Source organism: Anomalospiza imberbis, chromosome 2 (assembly GCF_031753505.1).
Source record: "Anomalospiza imberbis isolate Cuckoo-Finch-1a 21T00152 chromosome 2, ASM3175350v1, whole genome shotgun sequence".
Lineage (NCBI taxonomy): Eukaryota > Metazoa > Chordata > Aves > Passeriformes > Viduidae > Anomalospiza > Anomalospiza imberbis.
In genome coordinates this window covers 87021143-87045902 of record NC_089682.1, presented here as the reverse complement: position 1 = coordinate 87045902, position 24760 = coordinate 87021143, and the positions used below count along the sequence as shown (strand labels likewise).

Here is a 24760-nt window from a genome sequence, read left to right as displayed (position 1 = left end):
GAACACCAGAAGATGTTCTTAAGCAAGGGCTCAGAAATGTGTCTCTAGCAGCCTGGCTGCATGTGGGAGATGAGGAGACTCTGAGTTGGTTTCACTGGCAGCCACCAGCACACTTCTGTCATGTATTTAACCCATTCCTTTAACATGATTGTGAACTGTGTTGCTTCTTTGGACAGTACAAGTCAACAGCACTCGTGCTCATTTTAGCCTGGGTTGAATTGGACCCACCAAAGGGGCTAGGGGATGCGGAACCGATGTGGACCCGAGGTGCACGCTAACTTCAGATATCGGGAATTTAGGGGAAAGGGACCTTACAGATGCAACCAGGGGCTCAGGGAAGCCTGGGCTGGGTGGAGCGCAAACCTGAGTGGGGCAAGGGTGAGGAGGGGGCAGGAGGCGGCGGAGGCAGGGCTGTGCCCGCGCGGTGCTCAGCCCCGGTGGAGCTCCGCTGCGCGGGGCGGAGCAGCGCCGACCTCCATCCCCGAGCCCGGCGGGGGCCGGGAAACCGGGGGCAGGGGCGGGCCCGGCCCGGGCCGGCGGGGGCCGGTCTGTGTTCGGGGAGGGGAGGGGAGGCGAGGCGAGGAGGGGGCGGCGGTGGTACGAGTGGCGGCGGCGGGCGGGAGGGAGGAGGAGGAGGGCGGCAGGGCGCGCCGCCCGGGGCTGATTGGCCGCCCCGTTTATAAGAGGTGCCCGGCCGGGACGGCGAGGTTGTTTGCCGGCGCTGGGGAGTTCGGCGGAGCCGCGTGTGGAGCCGCCGGAGCGGAGCGGAGCTGCGATGCGTCGCGCCAGCCGAGACTACACCAAGTACTTGCGCGGCTCCGAGGAGCTGGGCAGCGGCGCCGCCCACGAGAGCGCCCCGGCGCCGCCGCCGCCCCCGCCGCCCGCGCACCCGCCGCCCGCATCCCGCTCCCTCCTCGCCGCCCTCGTCCTCCTGGGGCTGGGGCAGGTGGTCTGCAGCGTCGCCCTCTTCCTCTACTTCCGAGCTCAGGTAAGCGGGAACTGGCGCGGGCGCTTCCCGCGGAGGCAAGTGCGGCCGTCCCGCACCCCGCAGAAGAGGGCAAGGCCCTCGTGTCGGTGCCATCGAGGGGATAAACTAAAGAAAACAAAAAAGTTTTAGAGCACACTTATCTGTCTCTGATCCACTTCTGAGAGGAGTCGGGCCAATGGGCTCGCAGTGCCCTGCCCTGCGTGTGCTGTCCCCGATCACTGGAGCTGCTCAGTACGAGGGGTTCCGGGTAGTGCTCCAGGCATCGGGTGCATTTTGGGGTACAGGACTTCGCCGCGAGGTTGGATATGAGGGGTTCCCTGACTCGAGAAACAGTTTAGTCATGATCCGTCACCTAAAGTCTTGCAAGGGCTTTGGTTTTTAATGATCTCAGTTTTCCGCTGGAGAGAACTTTGGCATTGGGTGTTAGACGAAGGTTCTTCATCCAGAGGGTGATTGGGCACTGGAACAGGCTCCCCAGGGAAGTGGTTTCAGCACCAAGCCTGACAGAGTTCAGGAAGTGTTTGGACAATACTCTCAGGCACATGGTGGGAGTTTTGGAGATGGTGCTCTGTGGGGTCAGGAGTTGGACTCGATGATTCTTGAGGGTTCCTTCCAACTCCGCATAATCAATGATTCTGTGACATGGCTGAGGTCTTTGGCTGCCTTAAGTGTTTCACCAGCAGGAGAAATGGCTTTAAGGACAAAAAAGATCGTCATGCAACACCACTCGTGATGGTTTGTCACTCAGGCTGCGCAGGGGCGCTGCAGAGGAGCTGGGTCTGTGTGCACGTGGGCATCGGCCAGAGGTGCCTGCCGCAGCTCAGGAGCTTTTTCTGGGATTCTCGGGATTTCTGGGAGAGAGCCGCACCTCACCTGCCAGGCCTCAAGTGCGCCGGGATGCCTCGGAAGAGGCGGCGGTGCGTGCCGAGAGGAGCGTGGGGAGGTATCGCTGTGGGGGCAGATAAGGTGATGAGCGGTTGGGCTTTCGGAGAGAAGAGTCTGCTTCTTGGAAATGGCTCGGCTGCCCGGATTCCCTCGCTGCTGCATCTCTTACCCTGCAAAGCTGAGCCCTCTCGGAGGAAGTGGGGAGCTGCCAGCTAGTTGGTTCTCAGGACTAGGTGTTAGGTTTCTGCTTGGCTTTATTGTCGGATGCTGGCTAGTTCTGTTGATGCGGCTCTGACTGCCGTCATGGAAGTGGTGCTTCTGTTGTGTGTACTTTTCATTTGAAGTCGGCGGAGACTGGAAGCCTGTTTCTTTCGGTTTACTTTCTAGGTAGAGGCACTTATCTGAGGTAGCAGGCTGGATTTCCTAACTAAATGCACTCTGAAAGCAGGTGTTGCACAAGTGTATACCTGCTTAATCAGATGAGTGATTGTCAAATATACAGTTGTGCTGCTGATAATTTATTATGCAGACTAATTCATGTTTTCTTACTGACAATGGCTTTGCGTTTTCCATTTTTCGAAAAATAAAATGTAACGGCAATACAGCACTTAGTTAATCATAACTTGTATATTTCAGAAGTGACATCTAATTTCTGGGACTTATTGTAAAGTAGCTTAAAGCTACTTGTTTGCTTGACAGTGAAATAAATTAATGCCTGCTTCAACTTGCGACAGGGGAATGTTTTTCACTCCAGATGTTCATGAACCTGAAAAGACATTCTTGTCAAAACATAGCTCAGAGATGCACAGCTGTACATTCATTAGGGGCTCGAGAGCCATTGCAATCAAAACAACTAATCAAAGTGTACCCCCTTATAAAAGACTCTTCCTGATAGGTACATGTCAGGGTTTCATGTGTGCCTAACAAAGGGTAAAAAGAACCATAATGGCTATTTTTCTTCTGCTTCCTTGATTTAAAAAATGACATGGTGCAGGTGTAACTCTGCATTTGACAGCTTAATTCTCTTGCTAGTTTCTCGTTCTTGTAGACTTGGAGTAGTGCTGTTGAAAGGAGTCTAATAAATTTGAATTTCCAAAATATCTACAAGAGGTGATACAACTTAGTGTAGGCTTGACTGAAGACATTGTCTAAAAAATTTTAATGTAAAAAATGTCATCAATGGAAAATAGAATAATACGTATGTGCTTGAATTAAGTACATAATTCACTATAAGGAGATATGATAATTCATATTTGTTCATATTTCTAATTGTGAAATAATATAGATGGAAAAACATAGTAGGTCCTGCAGCAGTTAGTTCTTATTTCACGCTCTTAGAGATTTATTTCATTTAAATGGGACATGATCGGGGCTCTTTCTTTTGAAAAGATTTATGTGAAGTTTGATTTTATTAAGCTACTTCAATTTGGCCTTTTCAGTGTAAATTTCAGCTATCTAAGTTTGTATTTTAATAACAGAACTTAATTATTTTTAATTAATTTTGTTGAAATAATGAGGTGTTAGTAGTAGAAGCTATGCATGAAAAGATTTGAATTGTTTGCTTGGTAAATTAAGCAAATGTGAATTAGAAAGATTTGACTATATAGGCTGATATTAAGAAATTCTATGTCTTAGAAGCTCTTTAAAACATTATCTAAGAGTCTGAGTAAACTCTGACTCAGTTTTACCACTCACATTTTGTCTGTATTTGCATAAAATCGTTTGGGCTGGATCACGACATAGTATAAGCTGAGACGATAGTTGAGGTTTTGGTTTTTCCTTAATTTTGTTTATTTTGTGGCTTGAGCATTTGGAATTTCACAAGACACATAACTAAGACTGACACTAGGTTTTCACGGGTAAACACATGTTTGTGGCCAAGAAATAATGCAGAGCCATGCAAGTGAGACAATGAGGTGGTATGTTGAAAAAGAAAGAAAAAAAAAAGGCAACAAGTTTGAATTTTACCAGTATTCTCATAATAGTGTACTGTAATGTAAAAACATTAGCATGTTTTATCCTTGCTTTTTGGTCTATCCTGTGCAGTGTACTAAAACAAGAAATTAAACAATAAAAAATGTATTGGTCTTAAGCATTTATTTTGCCTATACTTTGAGGAATATTTTCTCATTATATATAAAAATGCCATGAAAATCTAAAGATACTCAGTGCAGCTGGAGGTCATCACTCAATAGAGACTCATGCATAGCACAAGGTGAGAGAAATATTTTCTTTAACTTGGACTGATAAATGCTGAGGTATAGTCTCCAAAAGCTTAGCTTTTAAGCTTTTCTTTCTGGCCCATTTCCTTAGTGCACTTAGATTTCAAAAGAGTAGGAATCTGGTCTGACACTGACTGAGCTGGAGGGCAGTGAAGCAAATTGAAAGTGCTCAAAATGAAATGTGGTGGGAGAGTGTCTAATGCCAACAGTTTAAGCTAGACCTCCAAGAGTGTGCACTTTTCCCATTAAAAGAAGGTTGTACAAATTTCAAGTATTCTACCAGATTGAAGAGTTCACGGTTGGATAAATGGTGACCTGAAAGCCCAGTTTTTATTGTCATTTCATGCTGATGTGGAATTCTTGTGGTATGTTTTCAAACTATTACCTTTCAGACTTCATCTGAAGTTTTGTGAACATTGTGGCTAACAGAAAAAACAGCTTGCTGGGGATCATTAACATCTTTCAGAAGCCTGAAAGAACCCTTTCTTGGTGCTTAAGAAAGGTCATGGAGTGCAAAGTGATATTTGATAGTCTGGAAAGTGGTTTAAGTTTGAAAAGAAGTACAAGTATAGATTGTAAACATTTATTGTAAGGAGTAAGTATTTAATGCAATATTGTAACAGTGCATAATTGTTGCAAAATTTAATAGTAAAGGTGGGTGGATCGTATTGTGTCCTGTAAAAAAGACTCAGTTTGGTTTTAAATCAGGAAATTGCTTCTTAATTCTGTAAGTTAATTTAAGCCATGATGCTGTAGTTCATTTTGGCTGCCCTGAAGTGGCTGAATAGATTCCAGAAATACAACTAGAGTGATGAGAGATGCTGAAAACTGGGGGCACTGAACAGTTTGACCTGATTTCAAGGTTGGGCAAAGTGGTTATTAAAAATAAGCTAGTTTAACTCCCCTAGGGTATTTAGGATACTTCACACTTTATGAAGCTTTCCCCTTTATTTGTGTTTGCATCTTGATATTTCTGCCATATATTAGATCTTTAGAACTTTTTGCTGAAGGTGCCCTGCCCTGCAAGTTAGCAAGCTGCTTCTGGTATTTCATCATAATTTTTGCATTCTTTAGAAGATCTTCTCAAAACATGTCCTTGGAAGTTTTTCTGTGCATCACTACTTCCCCAGTTTTGATCTCAGTGCTTGGTAGTGCTTGTTTACAGCTATGGCAGTTCAGTGCATGTTCTTTGTAAAGACTTATGATGCAGGATTTCTGAGAAGTCTTTTTCAGGCAAGTGAGCTGATTTTCATAGTTAAATGTAGTGAAGACTATTCTTGAAGGTATTCTTTGAAAAAGGTGAGGGCATCAGGTGGGTTAGCTAGTCCCAAGATCAGAATTTCCCCTTATCAAACAGTAACTCTGGAGACTTGCAGTTTTTGTCAGGGTGGGCTGCACAGCTCCAAGCTGCTGAACCCATCAGCTGCAGTGTTTCCATTAAGTCTTTCACCTGTAGGTGCAGAGATGCTGAATTTCTGTTTTAAGCCTTGAGCAGATAAACTGTAATCTGAGCAAGGGGTTCTATGCAATCTGCTGTTACTGTTGTGATACAGTATTGTGTGACACATTTGAATGATTGCTCATAGCAATGAGTCTATGCTGGCATGATTTGTCATGCTGGACACTCAGGCCTTTACAAGTTTCATGATCTTTGTGCTATAAAACTTACTTTTCTTGCCTGTAATTCAGAAGATGTGTTTTGATAAATCCAAAACTGGGATAGTAGTCTCTGTCTAGTAGAATTACTGATACAAATTAGTATGTATTGGCAGTTATTTGCTGTAGCTTTCTGAGTTATATTCTATTATTTGTGTAGAGGGGAGAAGACTCAGATATCCAGATCCTGTTAAGAGACATCAATCAGGTCTCTAACGATCTCACCATGAGAGGTTACTTTTGAAATAATGGGTCCTATTTTGTGTCCCTTGGTACCAGAAATATATCAACAAACTGGAAGGTGTCCAGCAGAAAACCACTGTGACAGGTAGGAGCCATAATGTATAAAAGAATGAAGAGCTGGATTCTTTGACAAAGAACAGACTAAGGTGAGAGAAGCTAATCACTGTTTTTAGCTACCTAAAGACAGGCTCTTAGAAGCATTTAGCAAGAACAAGAGGCACAGTCATAAATTGCAGCAAGGAGAGCTGTAGCTAGATGTAGAAACCAAGGATTTTTTTACACACTAGAAATAGTGAAGTTTTAGGACAGTTTGCCCAGAGAAGCTGAAAGTTTTCCTTGATGGACATTCCCCAGAGCTTGTCTAGAAAAGGCCTTAACCCACCTGGCCCAAGTTACAAGTTCGCCTGCTTCAAGCAGGAGGCTGGACTAGAGATGCCCAAAGGTACCTTCCAAACCAAGTCATTCTGCATTAACTGTCTTTTAGCAGCTGTTGGTAAACATTTTGTGCTTCTTTTTTTTTTTAATTTTAGTTTACAGTTGATTTTCTGAATTCTCAATACAAGTGGAACATAGTGTGAGAGATGCTTAAGAGTGCAGTTTTACAGTCAGTTAAAGCTAGTGCTGCCCTCCTGATACTTCATTCTTATGCCTATCCCTGTACTGACTCTGATGCTTGTCTGATCTATCTGGAGTAACTTGGTTTTGGGGAACCAATCTTAAAGGAAATTAGGCCAGCAAAAATTCCTCCCTTGTTACTGATTTGGAAGAGGAGACTGAAATCCAGGAATTAAATTCTGTGGTGAAGGGGGTGAGAGCAGAGAGATGCTAGTTTAGATCTCCTTATGCAGTTAATGAGGCTGCACTGCACTAGCTGACTTCAGAAGGCATTAGTGTAGGTTTTTAGCATTTAATTCATAGAGCTGCAATGGCTATATACAGATTTTCTTTGGGGATTCAGCTGTGTCAGGCCATCACAGGAAGATGTTACTGCCTCCAAGCCATTCTGTAACTCATCACTACCCCTCTGCTCAAAGCTGTGGCATCTTATGATCTTCAGGTGAACCTTCTATGACCTGTTTCATTCCAAATCTGCAGGGATGACTGAGACAGCTCAACCAGGCTACAGGATCTGATACTGGTCTGAATGAATTGGGCAAAGAACTTTCCATCTGGAGACTTGAGCAGAAGGATGGTGATGGAGGAGGCAGCATTTGGTACTGCTGTCTGTACAACAAATGTCTCTCTGCTGTGTGTTGCTATTGGATGGCTGCCTGGATGGTGTAGACTTTAATTCAGCTCTGTGATCCTAACCTTATACTTTGAAGTTAACTAACTTTTTGGGAGGGGGGTTAGTGAGTTGACTTTATGTTCTGTGAACAAATTATATGCTTAATTCACTCTGGCTGTTTTGTATTGTGAAAAACTTCCTTTTGATATGCTGTTTTGTTCAGCTCTGTGTTAAAGGAAACGAAACACTAGGTACTGTCCATAATGTCTTGATATTTTTACATTGCAATTACAAATAAAATTTTGTAATTCTCAGGTAAAAGTGTTTTTTCCAATTAAGAAAGATAGAAGTAAATGCTCTTTAATAGACCAGCTGATACATTTAGAGAACCCAGACTAAGAGTTTGGGTGCATAAACCCTTCTTTAAGCCTGAAGTAAAAGCAGAATAAATGCAAGTTGAGAACAATTTCTGAGAGTTCTAGGCCATCTCTTAAAGATAGTTGTTAATCTCCTCAGTGTAAAGGATGTGGAGTGTGTGAAAAAAGGGTGAAATAGTTTAAATAGTTTTTGTGCAATAAAATTCTGTCAAGGTACAATCCTAATCCTTGGATTGTCTTCCAATTTATCTAAGTGATAGAATGCAGGATTTAAAAATATACTTAATTCAGTCACAAAGGTTTATTGATAAAAATGTCTTGCAGGTACTCTAAACTTACCATTCCTTGTCCAAAGATGCAGGGGTTTCTTGTGGTGCAGTTTAATCATCCTTTGGTCTTTAACTTTTGCTGTCTTGCTGTCATTGTGACTATTTCACACAGCAATATCTCTTGCCACTGTCATGGCTTAATCCCAGCTGGCAACTGAGTCTCAGACAGCTGCTCACTCCTCGATGGGATTCTGGAGAGAATTGGAAGAGTAAAATTGAGAACTCATGGGTTGAGATTACAAAAATTTAAAAGGTCAAGAAAAAGCTGCTCACACAAAGGAAGCAGAATATGAAGGCAGGTGTTTAGCCATCCCTAGGACAGCAGGGCTCTACCACACATAAGGTGACTTGGGAAGACAAATGCCATCATTCGAAATGTCTCCCCTTTCCTCCTTCTTCCCCCACCTTTATATGCTGAGCATGATGCCACATGGTGTGGCGTATCCCTTTGGCCAGTTCTGGTCAACTGTCCAGGCTGTGTCCTGTCCCAGCTCCTTGTGCAGCCCCAGCCCTCTCTCGGGTGGGGTGGGAGGCAGAAAAGGCCCTGACACAGTGTCAGCCCTGCTCAGCTGCAACAAACACATTCCTGTGTTGCCAACACTGTTTTGGTCACAAATCGAAAACGCAGCCCCATACCAGCCACTGTAAAAAAAGTAAACTCTATCCACAATGAGCACATCCATAAAACAGCTTCAGTAATAGCTGACTGACAGCTTCAGTGATATAATAATTTCAGTGATATAATAATTTCAGTGATATAATAATTTCAGTGATATAATAATTTCAGTGATATAATAATTTCAGTGATAAAATGGTTTCAGAGATAACTTCTGTGTCTTCTCTTGAAAATGATGTGCTATACACACACACATACTTTCCCCAAGTTTCCCTACTTGACATTCATGTGTCATCTTACAAACAATAGCTTTTGAGGTAGGATAGCTGTGTATATTTCCTGCTAAAATAACTGCGATATTGCCCTGAGTGGTTGAAATATGGAATTCTAAATTATTGGCTTTACCATAAGAGTGGGATTTATATTTTTAACTTTTGAAAGTCACATATCTAATCTAAGCTAATGAAATAGGCAGCACCAGGAGATAATTCATTCTTCTATCTCGCATGTTTGTTAGATGAAATAAACCCTGATGTTGGGAACTGTTTCTCTTGACACTGTTTATAATGAGAATTTAGATAATAAACTTAGCCAGGGGCCAAACTTTTAGGTGGTTGAAAAGTCTCTAACACTTAGAACTGTGGTTGTGCTTATGTTTTTGTTTCAGATGGACCCTACTAGAATTTCAAAAGAACATGCACACTGTGTCAGAACACTTTTTGGACACCAAGAAAGTACAGATTTGCATGATGCCTCCTTTGAAAGTCAAGAAGCGAGGTTAATGCCAGAATCCTGTAGAAGTGTGAAACAGGCTCTCCAAAGGGCTGTGCAGAGGGTAAGTGGCACAGACAATGTGTTTCTTTATTTCATGGTCCTGTTGAAACTAAAACAATTTTTCTGAAATCTGTATTCAGAGGTAAGTTATATTAATTATTTCCTGGTGTTTGAGTAACTGTGGTAAGTACTTACCACAAGTAACACCTGATGTTTTATTCAGGATTGTATTGTATTTGCTGATGAATCTGGTAGTGGCTAACCAATTCTGTATTCAAGCACAATTTATTTATTTTATTTTTCTTTTAAGAAAGGAAGACTTGAAGTTGTACTAAGAAAACTGAAGTTAGGTGATTAGCCTTTCTGACATTTGGGTGGGCCTGAACAGTAGTCATTTGTGCTAATACTTGTATAGGTTTTCCAGATGCTCATTAACAGGTGTCAATTCCACATTCTTTTCAAGGGAATTTCCAAACAAAATTCTCTTAAGTCAAGATCATCAGCAAGCAAAATACTGCCTGAAGGAAAAGGAGATAGCATTTGCTCTCATTTGCTCTTGTTTCTTACTCTGGAGTCCAAAATGAGGGTCAGTTCCTGCTTTGGTTTTGCTCACTTTGCCAGTTCTGTGTTCTGTGCAGGCCATTCTCACATTGGCAGAAGAACTACTTGGCTGTAGCATGATAACTGGGTGGTCTTTGTCCAGGAATTGAGAATGACAGGTTGTTCCCAAACACAAATGACAAAAGAAGTCAACCCTAATGAAGAAGCCTAGGCAAGCTGGAAGTATGCCACAATCTCCTTTTACTGCAGTTACTGCCTTTGAGCTCTTTTTGTGTTTATGATAGTGTTTAGTGCTAATTATGGGCTGTGTAACAGATGGATGTCTGCTATGGTATTTGGTTTCTCTGGCTTATCAGGCCCCTTACAGCTTTACTGCCTCACATCTTCACAGGACTGGCAGTTTTTCATTAAGGGTACTACATTAGATTTGAGCTGAACTCACATATGCTTTAGCATGAACTGTACTTGAGTTAAATTTAGAGCGTTTGAATTGTGCTAATATGATGTTTGGTTTTAACATAGAACTCTAAGTGACAGATCTTTTTGTGAACAAAACACAGAGACATAGGAGTCTATGTCTTGTCCCTTTTGCTAGCCACCTCCTTCAAGAGCTTAAGGGGGAAACAGAGGGTAATGTCTGTAGGATTAGTTCTTTCCTCCTGCATTTTTTAGAGCCTCTCACACTGCACCTACATATGTGCTGTGTGCTGGGCTGCTCCTTCACTCATGACACAGGAAGGAGCTTGTTACCGTAAGTCAATGGGGAGCCCTGTGTTCTGGTCATTTGCTGCTGGTTACTCAACAAAGGCACTGGCTTTAGCTCAGGCTTTATATCCTGCCAGTCTGGATGGAGGTTAAATGCTGCAATGTCTGTGGCTGGGATAAGTAGTGAGTAGGGATAACTTTTTTGGCTGATCACCATTAGTTTGAGAACAATAAAATTTCCCTTGCCAAAGTAATTAGACCCTGAATTTCCTTTGAATGCAATGGAGTTTATTAAGCAGCTGCACCAGTGATCTGGAAGCTTTGTCATCTTGTATCAATGACAGAGAAAGAAATAGATAGGAAGGTGGTGACCTGAGGCTTTTTACATCTTTTTTTGGTACGTCAGAGAAGTGAAAGTAACAGTGTCAAGGCAGAATTATACTTTATCATCGTCTGTAAATTCTTCCTTTCAGTCATCCTGTTACAATGAAGAGCAGAGGCGCAGCTATAACTTACTTGCAGTTGCACACACTCCTCTGTGTGTGGATCCAGCTAATGTGACTTAAAGGAGGTTTCCTGTTCTCTGTGCTATCTTCACTTTCCTTAAGGAGAACCTAAAGAATCTAACTTATGTGTGTTTTAAGAACCAGTATCCTTATTTGAACTGGCAGCATACTAAGTGACTAAAATGGAACACTTCAAAATACCATTTATGTTTTTGATTTTTCAATATATTGTCTTCTGCAACTCAAGCTGTTCAGGAAATGAAAATAGACAAATTTCTTTTTCTCAGGTTTATGGTCTGGTTACAGCTTCTAGCTTCCTGTGCCAGTTCTTATCGGTTTTCTTTGAACACCTGTAGACAGAGTGCTTAAATGTAAAGCAGAGATTGATGTTGAAAGTGGAAGTGCTCTTATGAAAACCAGTGTAGCAGGGCTGCAAGATCCAATCTAGAAATACTTGTCTCCTGAAAATATAATGATTTTTCTTTAATCAGAATCTAATGATTGATTCCTTAACACATTCTGTGATAAAAATTCTGCTTAAGGAGCAGCTTACTAAGTAGAGAGAATATTTTCAATATTGCATATAAACTTGCAAGCAGACAAATAATATACTTTCCTAGCCAGTCTGTTTGCTTAATTTTTTCCATGTAACCCTAAAAAGCTTTTGGCAGTCCAGATGCTCTAACCACAGTCCTTATGAAGTCTGTTATGAGCCTGAAGTAGAAAGGACTACAAACATATCTTGGGTCAATCCATAAGTAACTTTGTTTGGCAGTGCTCCCAGGTTCTAGCTGCTTGTGGAGTTTAGGCATAAGCTGTTCTCCCACATGGCAAGAGAGTGCTTTGCTAGACCTCCAGGGCAGCATTTATAAAGAGATCTATATACTTATCAGACATTTAAAGAGCACATGGTTATGGACCAAGTAAAGGTTTCACAAGTGATTACTGTAAGTTGTTAAAATTTCACGTACAATTTTGTAGGTTTCTGTTCTACAGTCTTACATGCCTTTTTTTTTTCTGCAAGTAGTAGACTACTCATTTGGAGAGAGGTTTTATTGCTGGTCTCTAAACTACAGTCTGATGAATATAGATTCATGTACTTTCTATTTTACTTCCTTCCTGATTAGCATTCTTCAAATTGCTGAATTTCCGGCAAGAAAATCAGATACTTCTTCCTGGTATCAGCTATACTTAAAGCTCTTGGTAATAAAAGAATCAAGTGCATAAAAAAGCTTTAAGACCACATCTGAAGCAATAAGTGAGTGTCCGGAAGTTCTCTTCTCATTGGTCTCAAAAGGGTACTTAGAGCTGCTCAAAGTAGATACTGAGATATTTAGATAAAAGCTGAAGGAGACTAAAAATCTTTCACAGATGTCATGTCTTCAGGTGTAGCCTTGTCTCTGCATCCTCAGCATTGGACAGAAGTTCAAGAGCAGCAGTTATTTCTGTAGCCTGCTGTGGATGATGTAGAGAGCAGTTCCTAACGTTCCAGGCACTTAAAACATGATTTTTAGCTTTAAAATGAGAAAGCTTTGGAGCTTCTTAGTGGCCTCTTAATTTTTTTTTGGATGAAGCGAAGACATGTTTTTAATTTTTGTGACTAACTCCTTGTCTGTTGTTTAAACAGTGAGTGTGTGAAGGAGGTTGGAATGTGGGAAGCAGGCCAGCAGAGTTGACTTGGTGGGCAGTGAGCAAATGACAAAGGTGTACAAGTGCAGCTTGTCATAAGATTAAGAGTGGGGTGATTTTTGTGTACAGTTCTGCTAAAAATAACTGAACAGCTTGGTATCACATATGCTTCTGTGGATGGCAGTCTTAATAGAAGTTGCTGGTAATGTTTTGTCAGCAGTTTTCATGCCATTATAGCATTGTCTTAGTCACGGGTTCTGTTGAGCTGTTTCTGCCTCCTTAATGAGCCTCTGCATTGTGAGTAAGTACGAGACACCTAAGAACATTCAGGAGCTAAAAAATGCAGTTGATACTTCAGTGATTTGAGAAATCACAGCTCTTAATTTCTTGCAGTAAGAATACCAGGGGATTTTATCATCCCATTAAGAGGCTACCTTCATCCACTGAAAAATGTCCTTCAGGGTCAGAAGCAAATACATAGTTAAATGCTTTTCTAAGGTAGGTTGTGTATCAGCACCTTGGAACTGTATGAATATTAAGTAAAAAGAAAAAAATCAAGAAATGTTTAACTGCTTATTCTTTAGGAGGAAACCTACAACTCCATATCGGTTTTCTAGGGACTAATTAATGTGTTTTGTCTTAATTTTGGAAGTTGGGGCAACATAACAGAAAGACTATCAAACTTTCATGAGGCTTGTCAGAATCAAGTAAAGAACTTGACATTAGTCCGGAGCTTAGAGAGCTGCTGGAGGATTTTGTTTTTTGGCCACAGTCTAACCACTTCTGATCCAGTGATAGGCTCACAGAAGAGTCAATGAACAATTGGCTCAAACCCCCCAGCCTTGGGGTTGTTAGTGCCACGATCTAACTAATTGAGCTAATCAAGGAGGGTTGTGGACCCAAGTCCTCCTGGGTAGATGTCCTGCTTACTGAGTGGTGAAGCTGCAGATGAACAGCACCACCACGAGTTAGGAGAGGAGCTTAGACTGATTTCATGAAGGCATTCTGTGTGGAAGATGAGCTGAGTCAGGCTGTTGAGTTTCAGAAGATGAGGTATTTGGCTGCTTAAGCTAGAGCATCTTTGGAAATGTGCAGAAGCAGAACATAATGCTGTTAAGAAAAATGTAAGTTAAAACTAGACTAGCAGTCAACCAATTCAGGGCTTTCAAGGGCTGAGCAATTATCAATCATGGGGTTTTTCTTTTTTTTTAGTACCAAATCTAGATAGTAGGAGATTAAAATGTACATGATTCTTTTTGGATCTGCTCAGTAGGCTTTCCAGGCAAGGACACTCTCACATCCTCCCAAAGGAAAGGATATTAAAGCAATCTCCACATCTGAGAAGTTTCCACTAAGAAAGCAAGACTACAAACATGTCTCTCCTTCAAGGGAAAAAGGATTGGGATAGGTGTGCTGCAATAATCTCTGAGAATGTGGTCCATCTCCCAGGCTCTTCTTGCCTTACATCCTGTTCTCTTCAGAGGCTTTTGCCATTTTTCACTGTACCTAGTATTTGCATTCTCTTGTCATCTTCCTATTTCCTACTCATGTGTGGCTAGTGGCTGATGCTGACATGCAGCTCCTAGAACTGAACTTCATTTTCATGCTCCTAGAACTGACATTGAAGTAGGAAGATCAGAGAAGCACAGTGAATGTAAATGCAGGAAGTCGATGTGAGTTTTGCTGCTTTTGAAGTTGTGATTCTTCTGCTTTTCTTCTCGTCTTTACAGAAAAAAAGCATTTTCATGATTCTTATCCATGAAATCAGCATATCTCAGCTGAAGTATTATGCTTTGATAGTCATACTACAACTTCCACACTGCTGTGGCTTTTCATTTTGGTTTAACATTTAAACACTTACTGAAAGGGGAAAGTGAGAGCAATAAATTCACCAGCCAGGGCTCTACATATTTCACTGTGGTTGAAAAACTACATAAAAGCAGGACTTCAGGTGTTTACAGAGCAGGGTTTCAAATTCTGAAACACCCCAGTGATTGAGAGCACAGTGGAACTTTGCTGATCTCGCCAAATCTGAGGAGTATTTCATATACATGGATTGAATCAGGCAAACAGCAGTGTGTGTGCCATAAAGACAAAATAAAAGACCACTCCTAGGTTCAATGAGGACATGACTTGCTATCTTCAGCAAAATGTTTCCTTTTACTAAACATCATCTTGACAGCTCCATGGTATGAGGTATTCAGAATAACAAACATATTACCCTTGTTTTTCTAGAAAACAGATAGTCATGGTGAAAAGGGAGACAGAACTGAGGGTTGAGCTTAATACTAAGACTCAGTCTAGGCTTGTAACAAGAACAAGCTGCTTAAATTTTGAAATCTGCTGTTTGTATCTTTTTCACAAGAGGAGTACAGGTGTGAATGATTAAAAGCAAAGTTTTTTGTGGTGCCTGATGACTGCATTTTGTGCTGTTCTTGGGTCTGGGTGGCATAGTTCTCATTCATGTTAAAATTTATCTGCAGCTAATAATTACATACTTTTGAAGTCTGGCACCCAGTCCCTTTGGTCCAGTATGGATGATACTTAATCCTTCAGTTCTCGCATACCTTGTTAGAAGTGAGCCTTGATTGTAAAGCCTTGTAGCCTTTCCTGTTGGTGGCCAGTGGTGAGGCATGGAGGTTTTCATTCACCTCATCACCAATGAAATTCAAAGTTTAGCTATCCTTAGTTGTTAGAGTGATTACTCACTAGTTCCTGTATAGAAATGCCTCCTTCTTTGCCTTTAGACTCCAAGTAATTAAATCAGTTCATAAATTCCATTGTTTGATGTGATGCCTTCTTATCAATCAGTGTTCCATTATACTTAGAGAAATATTCCAAGTACAGTAAGTAGAAAAGATTTTAAATGTGCTGTCACCATGACAGTAAATCATACAGTAATCAAACATATTAGAATTTCTATCCACCTTTATTAGAATTACCAAATTACTAGATGTAATTTGATTGTGTGTGCCTGTTACATAAATTATCATATTTACACGATTCATATCCCAGACATCTGAATGTGCTGCAGGTGGGACAGTGTCCCCAGATACATGCACAGAGTATTGTTAAGTGTGCAAACTGAACATTGTTACAAAACCAAGAAAACATCAAAGCAATGTCTCCTTCTCATTTTAGGAAGTCCAGCGTGCTATGGGAAGAACGCCACCAAGACCAGAAAAAGGTAGGCGTTGGTTTATGAATAAGCAATATTTTAGTTCCACTAAACTTGTCTTTTTGGGATAATGCAATTCTTTTATCTCTAGCTGCAATGGAAGCATTAGGACTTGAGCTGTACAAGAGGAACAAACCTGAGAAGCAGCCATTTGCCCATCTCATTATTGATGATAAGAATATTCCATCTGGTAAGTTCAATTTTTAAGTGAATACTTCCAATACTAATATAAATGTATTGAAAGTGAAGTATATTAAGATATTTCAGCAAAACATCAACAGACTGGGATTTCAGAAATGGCTTTTGATAGTGAGAATAAGTTGGATGCATTAAAGGATTTCAGGGGCAGCAGGAGTAGTGGTAAAAGGAGGATGGCTCCCCTTTGTATCAGTCTCATGCTGATTTGAAATGGCCTCTATTTCAAATTGCCACTTTTCTTGACCAACCTCTTGAGGGGCAAATCCTGCCCCTTTGTGCTGTCTTCAGGTGAGGAAGGAAGATCTACATTGAATGATCTCCTCTAAAGTTTCCCATTTTCCTTTGGCCTGTAGGGCCCATCAGGAGTTTTTCACTCCCACTAGACACCAGCCATGAGGATGCATGCATACATACTTATATGTACCAGCACAAACATTGCCCAAGCTACTGAGCAGGGGAAAAAAGTTGTTCTTGTGGCTTTTATCTGCCCCTGTGGTAAGAGGATGGCATTCTTTTATCTTGCCAGAGTTCTTATTTTCTGCACACAAGAATTCAGATGGCTTTGTGAATATCCTTGCTAGCACAATATCAGGGAACAAGACATGAGTCTGCCTTGAAACACTTCCGAGAGAAGATTCATTCCTAACATTTTAAGATAATGTTAGAACAGTTTTAGTTTTTGCCCAGAGGCACTCTCAGTTGAGATTTCTTTCTGTATTCTCAATGATGTACTCTCAACAGTTGGTGTGGTATAAGTAAACCAGAGTTTTTTCTGAAGCTGTTAGGTAGAGGATCTTAAGAAGGGGTGCATTGATCACCACTGTCTTCTTTCTCTGAAGATTTATACATTCTGCAGGGCTGAACTCATTGTTAATTGAGCTATGCACATTGCTTTTTTGTTTTATATAATCAAACCAAAGGGGAATGGTGTGTTGAGACTTAAAATATGAGATTTTAACAGCCTGCATAGTAATACCTTGCTCTTGCTCTATTTAAAGACAAAGCACTTCTGTACAGCTTCTTGCCTGGAGGGATAGGATTCTTTCAAGTGCATTGGCATTGCCACAATCCAGAGCCTTATAGCAGAGAGCTTAAACAGCTTGTCAGATGGCAGTCAGAACTTCCACAAGCTTTCTTGTTAGCTCAGATGCCTCCTGACAATCTTCTATTTTAGTCAGATTTTGGCTTTGACCTACTTTTACAATAGGTCAATAGTAGAGGATTTATCTTTTGCAAGGTTTCAATTAATTTGCTAGTCATAGAAACAGATCACTTACCTACAGAAGTGGAGTGTGTGTCAGTGTTACAGTCTGTGAAATCCACCTTTTTCTGTGTGGAATTTATTTGCTGCTTACCTGGATGGTGCTGTAGACTGTAACTTTACAACTGTAATTTACAGCAGCTGATAATTTTTACAATTGTGCATTGCTGCATTAACCTTCAAGGGTGTGGCAGAGCACACCTATGGGTGATGGCCAGGGAGACATTGTTCTTTTTTTTTGCTGCAGAGCAACTCCTTGACAATGTGATGAGCTGATCTGGCTTCTGATCTGGCTTTTGCCTCTTTCAGAAGAGCATTGCCAGGAGTTAATCCATGAGCACAGCTTCTGCAGCCCTGTGGGCATTGTAGCAGTGAGGGGCTGCATCCTTAGGGATAACAGGAACCCTGAACCTGCTGGTTATGAAGCACTTTAAATATCATGCTCACTGGCATGAAGCAGTACCTGCTTGGCTGGGTAGCACAGAGATTAGTGACAGGCATTAAATAAAGAAAAATATGCCTTTAGGGGTCACCAGGAGTTTTTCCTCTCCCATCTTGTTTTCTCTGACTGCAAATGGCAATTTCTGTTTTCCTCCCCCGATTCTTTACCCTGCATGTCTGAAATCTATCTTAATTGTTTTCTGCCATCCCTGAGTGGATAGATATGTTCTTAATATTTTAAGGTTCTCCACTGTCATCAAACTCATCCAGAATAAACAGTGCCGGAAAAAAAAAAAAGTCTTCATTGCTGTCAAACAGGATTTTAAGCAGTTTTCTGCTGAACACCCTTTGTGAAGGGGCACTGAGCAGTGTCTGTGAAAGAACATTTTGTTTTGACCTGGTTCACAATAATGTCAGGCCTCAAGTGGACTTTTGCAGCTGGGGGGTAGTGCAAGGGAGGGGGGAAAGCAACCCTTCTCAGATTGTGGTGTCCCCACCCACCCTTTGGCACAGAAGCTGTAGTGGTTTGGCTTGCTGTATGTATTTTTTAAGTTTGCTGCCTTAGGTTAGAGCTGGATGCTTGCTGGTTGGTTTTTACCAATGCTCACTATAAATGCTACCTAGGTTTTAAATGAAAACAGTGAATTTTGGTTTATAAATTCATTACAGAAATTAGTCACAGTTTAAAGGGGAAAATCGCAAACAGAAATAAATATAAATGTTAAATATATCATTTGGGGTGTGAATTGATACCTTTAGCTGTCTAAGGAAATGCTGTAGTATTCTGAGCTATTTACAGCTGCAGGTTTGACTTAGCTGCCCTTTGCCTCCAAAAGACTTTTCAGACCAAACAGTACTTTGGTCCTTTTTTCAAGCTTTATTTATACCTGAAAACTACTAGGATGCAAACAAATGATCAAAACAGGTCTCCTTTCTCCTCTGTTTCACTCACATCATCTTCCTTCTTGCTAATTAATTTTATTTAACTCATTTGTATTAGTCTTAGTTCAAGCTCACAAAAAAGAAAGATATTGTTTTTATTTATCTTCAGTTTTGAGAATAAGCATGCATTATCTTGAATTCTTAAATAAAGCTTTTTGCCCTGTCTGGAAGGCTATTTTGTTCATTATCCCCCAGCCACTTCCTTTTCTGTCAACAGGACTTACCTTGTGCTGCTTTTTCAATGGTTCCAAAGTAAATTATTTCCCAGAAGATGCAGTATTGCAGCACTTTTGACTGTCCTATGGCTTGGGTTATTTGTCAGAGTTTCTGATACATAACATTCATGGACAGCAGATCTGGCACTTACGTTTTCCAGTTCCTGCACTTCCTGTGTTTCAGGGTACTGATTGTTTTGAGGTCTCCAAATCTAGGTGTGTTACCACCAGAAGTGCTGAGAATTACTACAGGTTGCATGGCATAACTCATACCAGAGCATCTTTGTGCTGTGCTAATGGCTGTGGCACGCCTCTTCTGGAGCTCTGAATTGTGGCAAAATGCCTGTTTGCCTCAGCACACACAATCATAGCGTTGTAATCTAGCTTGGAAGGAACTTCCAGAAGTTATCTGTACAAATCCTTTGCTCAAAACAGAGAGGGTCATCTCCCATCATCTCTTGGCCTGTTCCCCTGAGCATTCAAACAGTGTAAACAAAATGCACCCAGAGCCCCTCTCTCAATTACAAGCAGCTGTGGCACCTATTTGCTCTCTTTTCCCTTCTTCAGAAGAAAAATCTTCCCACGGAGGATTTCTTCAAAATTGCAGCTTGACTGGCAACTAAAAAGTTGACTTGTCAGGTAAATAAAATCTGCCTAGCAACTACCCAGTGTGCCACCAGGCAATCATGGCATGCCTTTCTGTTCCATCATAGGTTTGCATTCCTCTCCTCTATTCAATATGCCTCTCCTCTGATCCAGGCAGAGATTTCTTGCCTCTCTTCCTCTTGAAGGCAGCCCACCCTCCATGGGACAGTATTTTTCCCAGACTTAATGCTGTGCAGATGAAGCTCTGTAATTTCCTCAGCTGTTCTTGGTACTTCAGAGGTGCACTCTGGTACCCCAACTCAGTATATTTTGCAGGTGAAAAATTGCAGGCTAAGAGACTTAATATCTTGTCATCTCTTCCAGTGAATTGATGGGTTTTGCAAGGTTTTTTGAGGCACTGCAGAGAAGATGACTTCTCTGTCTGGTTTTGCTTTCATAATTTCTACCTGGCTGCACTCGACCCATAGGGGAGCAGCTACTTGTGACCTGCCTTTGACAGTGCTTTTGCTTAAGTCTTTGTGGAAGAATGTCAGAAGGTTTTTGTTTGGGCTGCTGTTAAAGTATTCCTCTCACATGGAAAAGCTGCTTGCCCTTGGTAGTTAGGGGAGATTCATCTCTCTCAAATCCCCCTGTTCCTGCTTCCCCTCCCTTTCTGCACAGACCCAGACCAGGTGGGGTCCTGGGGCATGCCTCTGTACATGCTTGGAGCAGAGGGCACTGTGCCCTGCTGTGTGACATGGAAAGTTTGCTAAGGAAGGACTGTTTTGGTTAGATGTTGGAAGAATAAGGTACTGAATATTTCAGGCAGTCATTTAGATGCATGGGGAGGTGAGGTGTGAAGTTCTCTGGTACCTATGTGAACCCACAGCTGTGGGAGGCAGCAAATGGAGTCAGTCTTGTGTGCTGAAAATTACTAATGGTTAGGGGGACAAGTTGGCCACCTCCCATCTGTTGTATTGTGCCCAGGGTGTCACCCTGAATAACAGAATGTTAGTGGCTTGTGCCTATCAGGAAGTTTGTCATAGATACTTGAAGTGCTGTATGAAGTCTAGGCAACTTAGTATGTAGTACTAAAGATGCACAACTGTACTGACCTTTCCCCATCTTTTTGGTGTTATCAATGAAAATACGTTTACTTTTCTACCACTACAGTGATAAGAACATAAAATATGGAAAGTTTCATAAGCTTTCTCTTTTTGGAATTGCCAGTTCAGAGTTTTTTCTGAATTTTAGTTATTCCTTGTCAACGCCTACATATTAAAGACGTGTAACAAGTTTTTCACATTCCACTCAACTATTTGTAACTTGAATAAAGTTTTTAGGTGAAATGCAATGCCTGGGGAGAGCTTGTTGCATGGTTGCTTAGCATAATCAAACTATAGGCCAAGCCGTTGTTTTGTACCATAGTCCAGCAGGTGTTCTGCTGGGAGGGCACAGTTATAAGTACCAAGCAAGATTTGGGAATGTATGGTGAAAAGAGGAGATGTTTTCAGGCATTTTTATCATAATTGTTTCATATTCACTTTAGCCTATAGAACTCCAGTTGCTATTGATTCTAAAAACATAGCGCTTGCTTTCTAAATGTTGAGGTTTGTCCAATATTTATAAATAATCTTTTTTTTTTTATCTCCAGGAACTCGCAAAGTGAACCTCACATCCTGGCATCATGACAAAGGCCAGGCAAACTTATCAAATATGACATTCAATGACGGAAAACTAATTGTTAATCAAGATGGATTTTACTATCTTTATGCCAATATTTGTTTTAGACATCATGAAACTTCAGGAAACTTGACTAAAAGAGGGCTTCAGTTGATGGTTTATGTGATTAAGACAAACCTTAAAATAAGGCGCTTTGATGTGTTGATGAAGGGAGGAAGCACCAAATACTGGTCAGGGAATTCAGAATTTCATTTTTATTCTGTAAATGTAGGGGGATTTTTTAAATTAAAATCCGGAGAAATGATAAGTATCCAGGTATCAAACCCACTGCTACTGGATTCTTCGCAAGAAGCAACTTACTTTGGAGCATTTAAAGTTAGGGATTTAGATTGAATCTTTCTTTAGTGTGCTGAAAATGTTGAGTTTTTAGTTGTCCAAAAACAACTTGAAGAACTGAAAATATTCTGCAACCCAATTACATCTGTGTAAGCCATATATTTCTAAAGACATGTTTTTGTCCCATGCAAATTTCAGCAGGAGTCCTGCAAACATATGGAAGGGCAAAATGATACAGTTCTCCTGATGCAGTCTTAAAGCAGTTTTACTTAATTTGTCTCCAGTGGCCTCACTAAAGTCCTTGTGCCCTTTGCATTGCTGTAGTTGAAATCAAAACAATTCATATTATTGAGCTTCTGTTGCCAAGTTCTGCCATGATTACCTTTACTAGTTTTGGTGCAAACATAGAGCAGGACAGAACTTGGCTCCCAGTTTGCATTTAGGGTTCCATTTTGCTTGGGTTGAGTGTTCTGACCCTGAGACATCAAAGGTTATGAAAGTGTGACTAATCCCATTGCATTTGATGTGGCTTTTCAGATGCTGAGTTAGGGCTGATTTTGCTTTGCTGGATTAGGATGGGAGAGCTCAGACCATGGCAGAAATGTGTTGGAGAACACTTAAACAGTCCAGCTTAACTGTTACCTGATTAATAGGGCCATTCCAGGAAGAAGGGATATCATCTGGCCTTGCAGTTCTAAAAAGTTAATTACATGTCATGTTATTATTGTTGCACAGTTAATTGCAAATATAGATTGCCAAAATATGATGTGCCTTTAAAATGTTACTTTGTGCCAGAACCTGCAAATACATTTTTTAAACAAAAAGTATGTATTTTTCTATCTGTAATATCTAAAGTTATATTTCAGGTGTAATGTTTTGTGTAAAAAAAAATGTAAATTATATTGTCCTATAGTATTTGATACAAAATATTTAAAATCTCTTGCTGTTTGTATATTTAATGTTTTAAACTGTTTTTATGTACAGACATGTTAAACTCGTGCACTTTTTAATCCCAATGGGAAAAATGCAGCTATAAGAGATTGTTTGCAATTAGCAAATGTAATATATATCTTTGTTCTTCTTAACTTAATACATTTCTTTTAAACTTATCAGTATTAAGGGAGATGAAATCATACCAATGCCATGAGTAATTATACCAGAATGCTGGTCACTGGGTGCCTTTCAAACCTGGAGGGTAATTAAGCTGGCATGATGCAAAAATGAAATTAAAAAAAATAATAATACATAGTAAGCTCCAGAAATGTTTTAGGGGTATTTATAGTTATTGAACAGACATATTTTCCTACAACAAAATCTGCCAGTGTTAAATTCTGCAACTGAACAGTAACTTGTTTAGCTTAATTTCCTGAAAAAGGGAAGCTTATGTCATTGCATTGCCTGTTCTTGTCTCCCACTGTAGCTTTTAAAACTCTGCACCCTTCTGCCAGCTTTGGCAGATGAATGGCAGAGTTAAGAGATATTCTTGCAGGTTTTATGAGGACAGACAGCTGAGAACACCTCAGCCATTTATACATTTGTCAGTGGCTGGCCACTGCTCATTTTAGCCAAGAGATTAACTGGGGAGACTCCTGCAGTGTGAGTTGTTGCTTGTACAGTGCTTGGCCAAGAGAGGTGGGTGGATGGAATCTGAGGGTGGGTACGGGGGCCAGGGGAGAGGGCTGCAAACAATGAGGTGATATTTAGAGCACATCTGGGCAGGGGCCATTAACTTGTTGGGTAGGGGGCTGAGGGAGGGTTTTGAAGTGTTTGTGTGCTCTATGGATGATGTGGGGAAAGCCCACTATTTATTGCAGTAGGAATCAAATCTGTAGGAATTGGGGCTTCATACAAATTCTCAGGCTTTTTTTTTTTTTTTTTTTTTTTGTTAAAGGAACTGAGTTGAATTCAAGCAATTATTTTATACTGTATAACAAACATTCCTTTTTAATGTTAATATTGTTTTCTTACAAAATATATTTCTAAGAAAAAAACCAACTTTGTGATTTCTTTATTTTCAATGTACCCATATTTCTTGTGCAATTTTGATAATTCTATTCAGATTTCAGAATGTACAGGCTGGATATGGTATAACTCACTCAAGAAAACTGAGGCATAAATCAACTATTTTGAGACAATTACAAAGAATTTTATGGAGTTTTGATTTTACTTCAGCTCTACATACACCACTTTCAAGTCAGGTTACATTTTTGGGGGTTGGAAATTCTCAAAGTGAAGGCTTCCCTATGATGTTTCACATCTAGCAGTTGTCACTTCAAACCCACAAATGACTGAGGAATGTGGGGCTCTTATTTTTTTATTTTCAGGGGCTACAGGTCATAATCATTTTTTCCTACTATAGAGTTGTCCAGTGACAGGCTGGGAGAAAAATGTCTGTTCTGTGTCCTAGGGATTTAAGTCACCCTCTGGGGAGGTGGAGATGGGGCTTCAAGTGGTTTGAAAGTAAAGTTAGACTTAGTAGCTGATTTTAGCAAATGCCCATAGATGACGTGATATGAAGGAGGGGAGCCACCAGCACTAAATGTCACCTGAATGACAGTGGCTGTGGGCTATGAGTGTGTTTTGGAGAAGGTCACAGGACCTGTAGCATGTGTTGAACCCCTGAGCACAGACTTGTTGGTTGTCTGTGCATCCTAAGCCACCAGAGCTGAGACAGTGGCTCCTGAAGCTCAGCTTAGCATGCATGTTCTCAATAGGAGGGCTGTAAGCATCTAAATTTCACAATACAATATGAGGATTTAAGTTTCCCTTGTGTAACAACTTTGAAGCCTAGCTGGTTTGAGGGTTGTGGTGGTTTTTGTGGTTTTTTTTCTTCCTTAGCATCTTCTGGCTGCAAGTTTTCCAGTTGTGTGATAAAGTAGGTGGGAGGGTTGTGATAATGTCCTCATGGGGCTTTATAGGCTACTGTGAGAGTAACAATTAGGAGCCAAGCCCTTACTCTGCTCTCTACAAAATAGGAATAAAGTAAGAGATCTCATTATTCTGCCTGTCATGCCTTGGTCCCTTCTTAGCCTTTGTTCATTCAAAAGGAAGCAGGAAGCTCCATGTAGAGCTCTAGGTACAGTTTGCTTTTTCTATCAGAGTAGCCACAGATTGAAAAGCTTCAGTGGTGTCATTTGAGGCAACCTGGGCATGTATTCTAAGATGATGAAACTTGCCTGCACTACCACTGACCTTCCTAAAA

General features: G+C 40.9%; 1 protein-coding gene across 1 annotated transcript; it reads left to right on the top strand.

The window, feature by feature from the left end:
* The first annotated feature begins 630 nt into the window (after positions 1-630).
* TNFSF11 (TNF superfamily member 11) lies at positions 631-23512 on the top strand. The gene is made up of 5 exons (XM_068182231.1): positions 631-988; positions 9212-9379; positions 15861-15906; positions 15989-16087; positions 21194-23512. The coding sequence occupies exons 1-5, from the start codon at positions 776-778 to the stop codon at positions 21613-21615; spliced, it is 948 nt and encodes a 315-aa protein (XP_068038332.1). The 5' UTR covers positions 631-775; the 3' UTR covers positions 21616-23512.
* The last annotated feature ends 1248 nt before the right edge of the window (positions 23513-24760 follow it).

Bases quoted from the DNA above. Each gene is read 5' to 3' on its own strand.
- TNFSF11 (XM_068182231.1), top strand. From the start codon at position 776: ATGCGTCGCGCCAGCCGAGACTACACCAAGTACTTGCGCGGCTCCGAG. The intron at 989-9,211 runs GTAAGCGGGAAC...TTTTTGTTTCAG, and splicing joins TCCTCTACTTCCGAGCTCAG to ATGGACCCTACTAGAATTTC. The intron at 15,907-15,988 runs GTAGGCGTTGGT...TTTTATCTCTAG, and splicing joins GCCACCAAGACCAGAAAAAG to CTGCAATGGAAGCATTAGGA.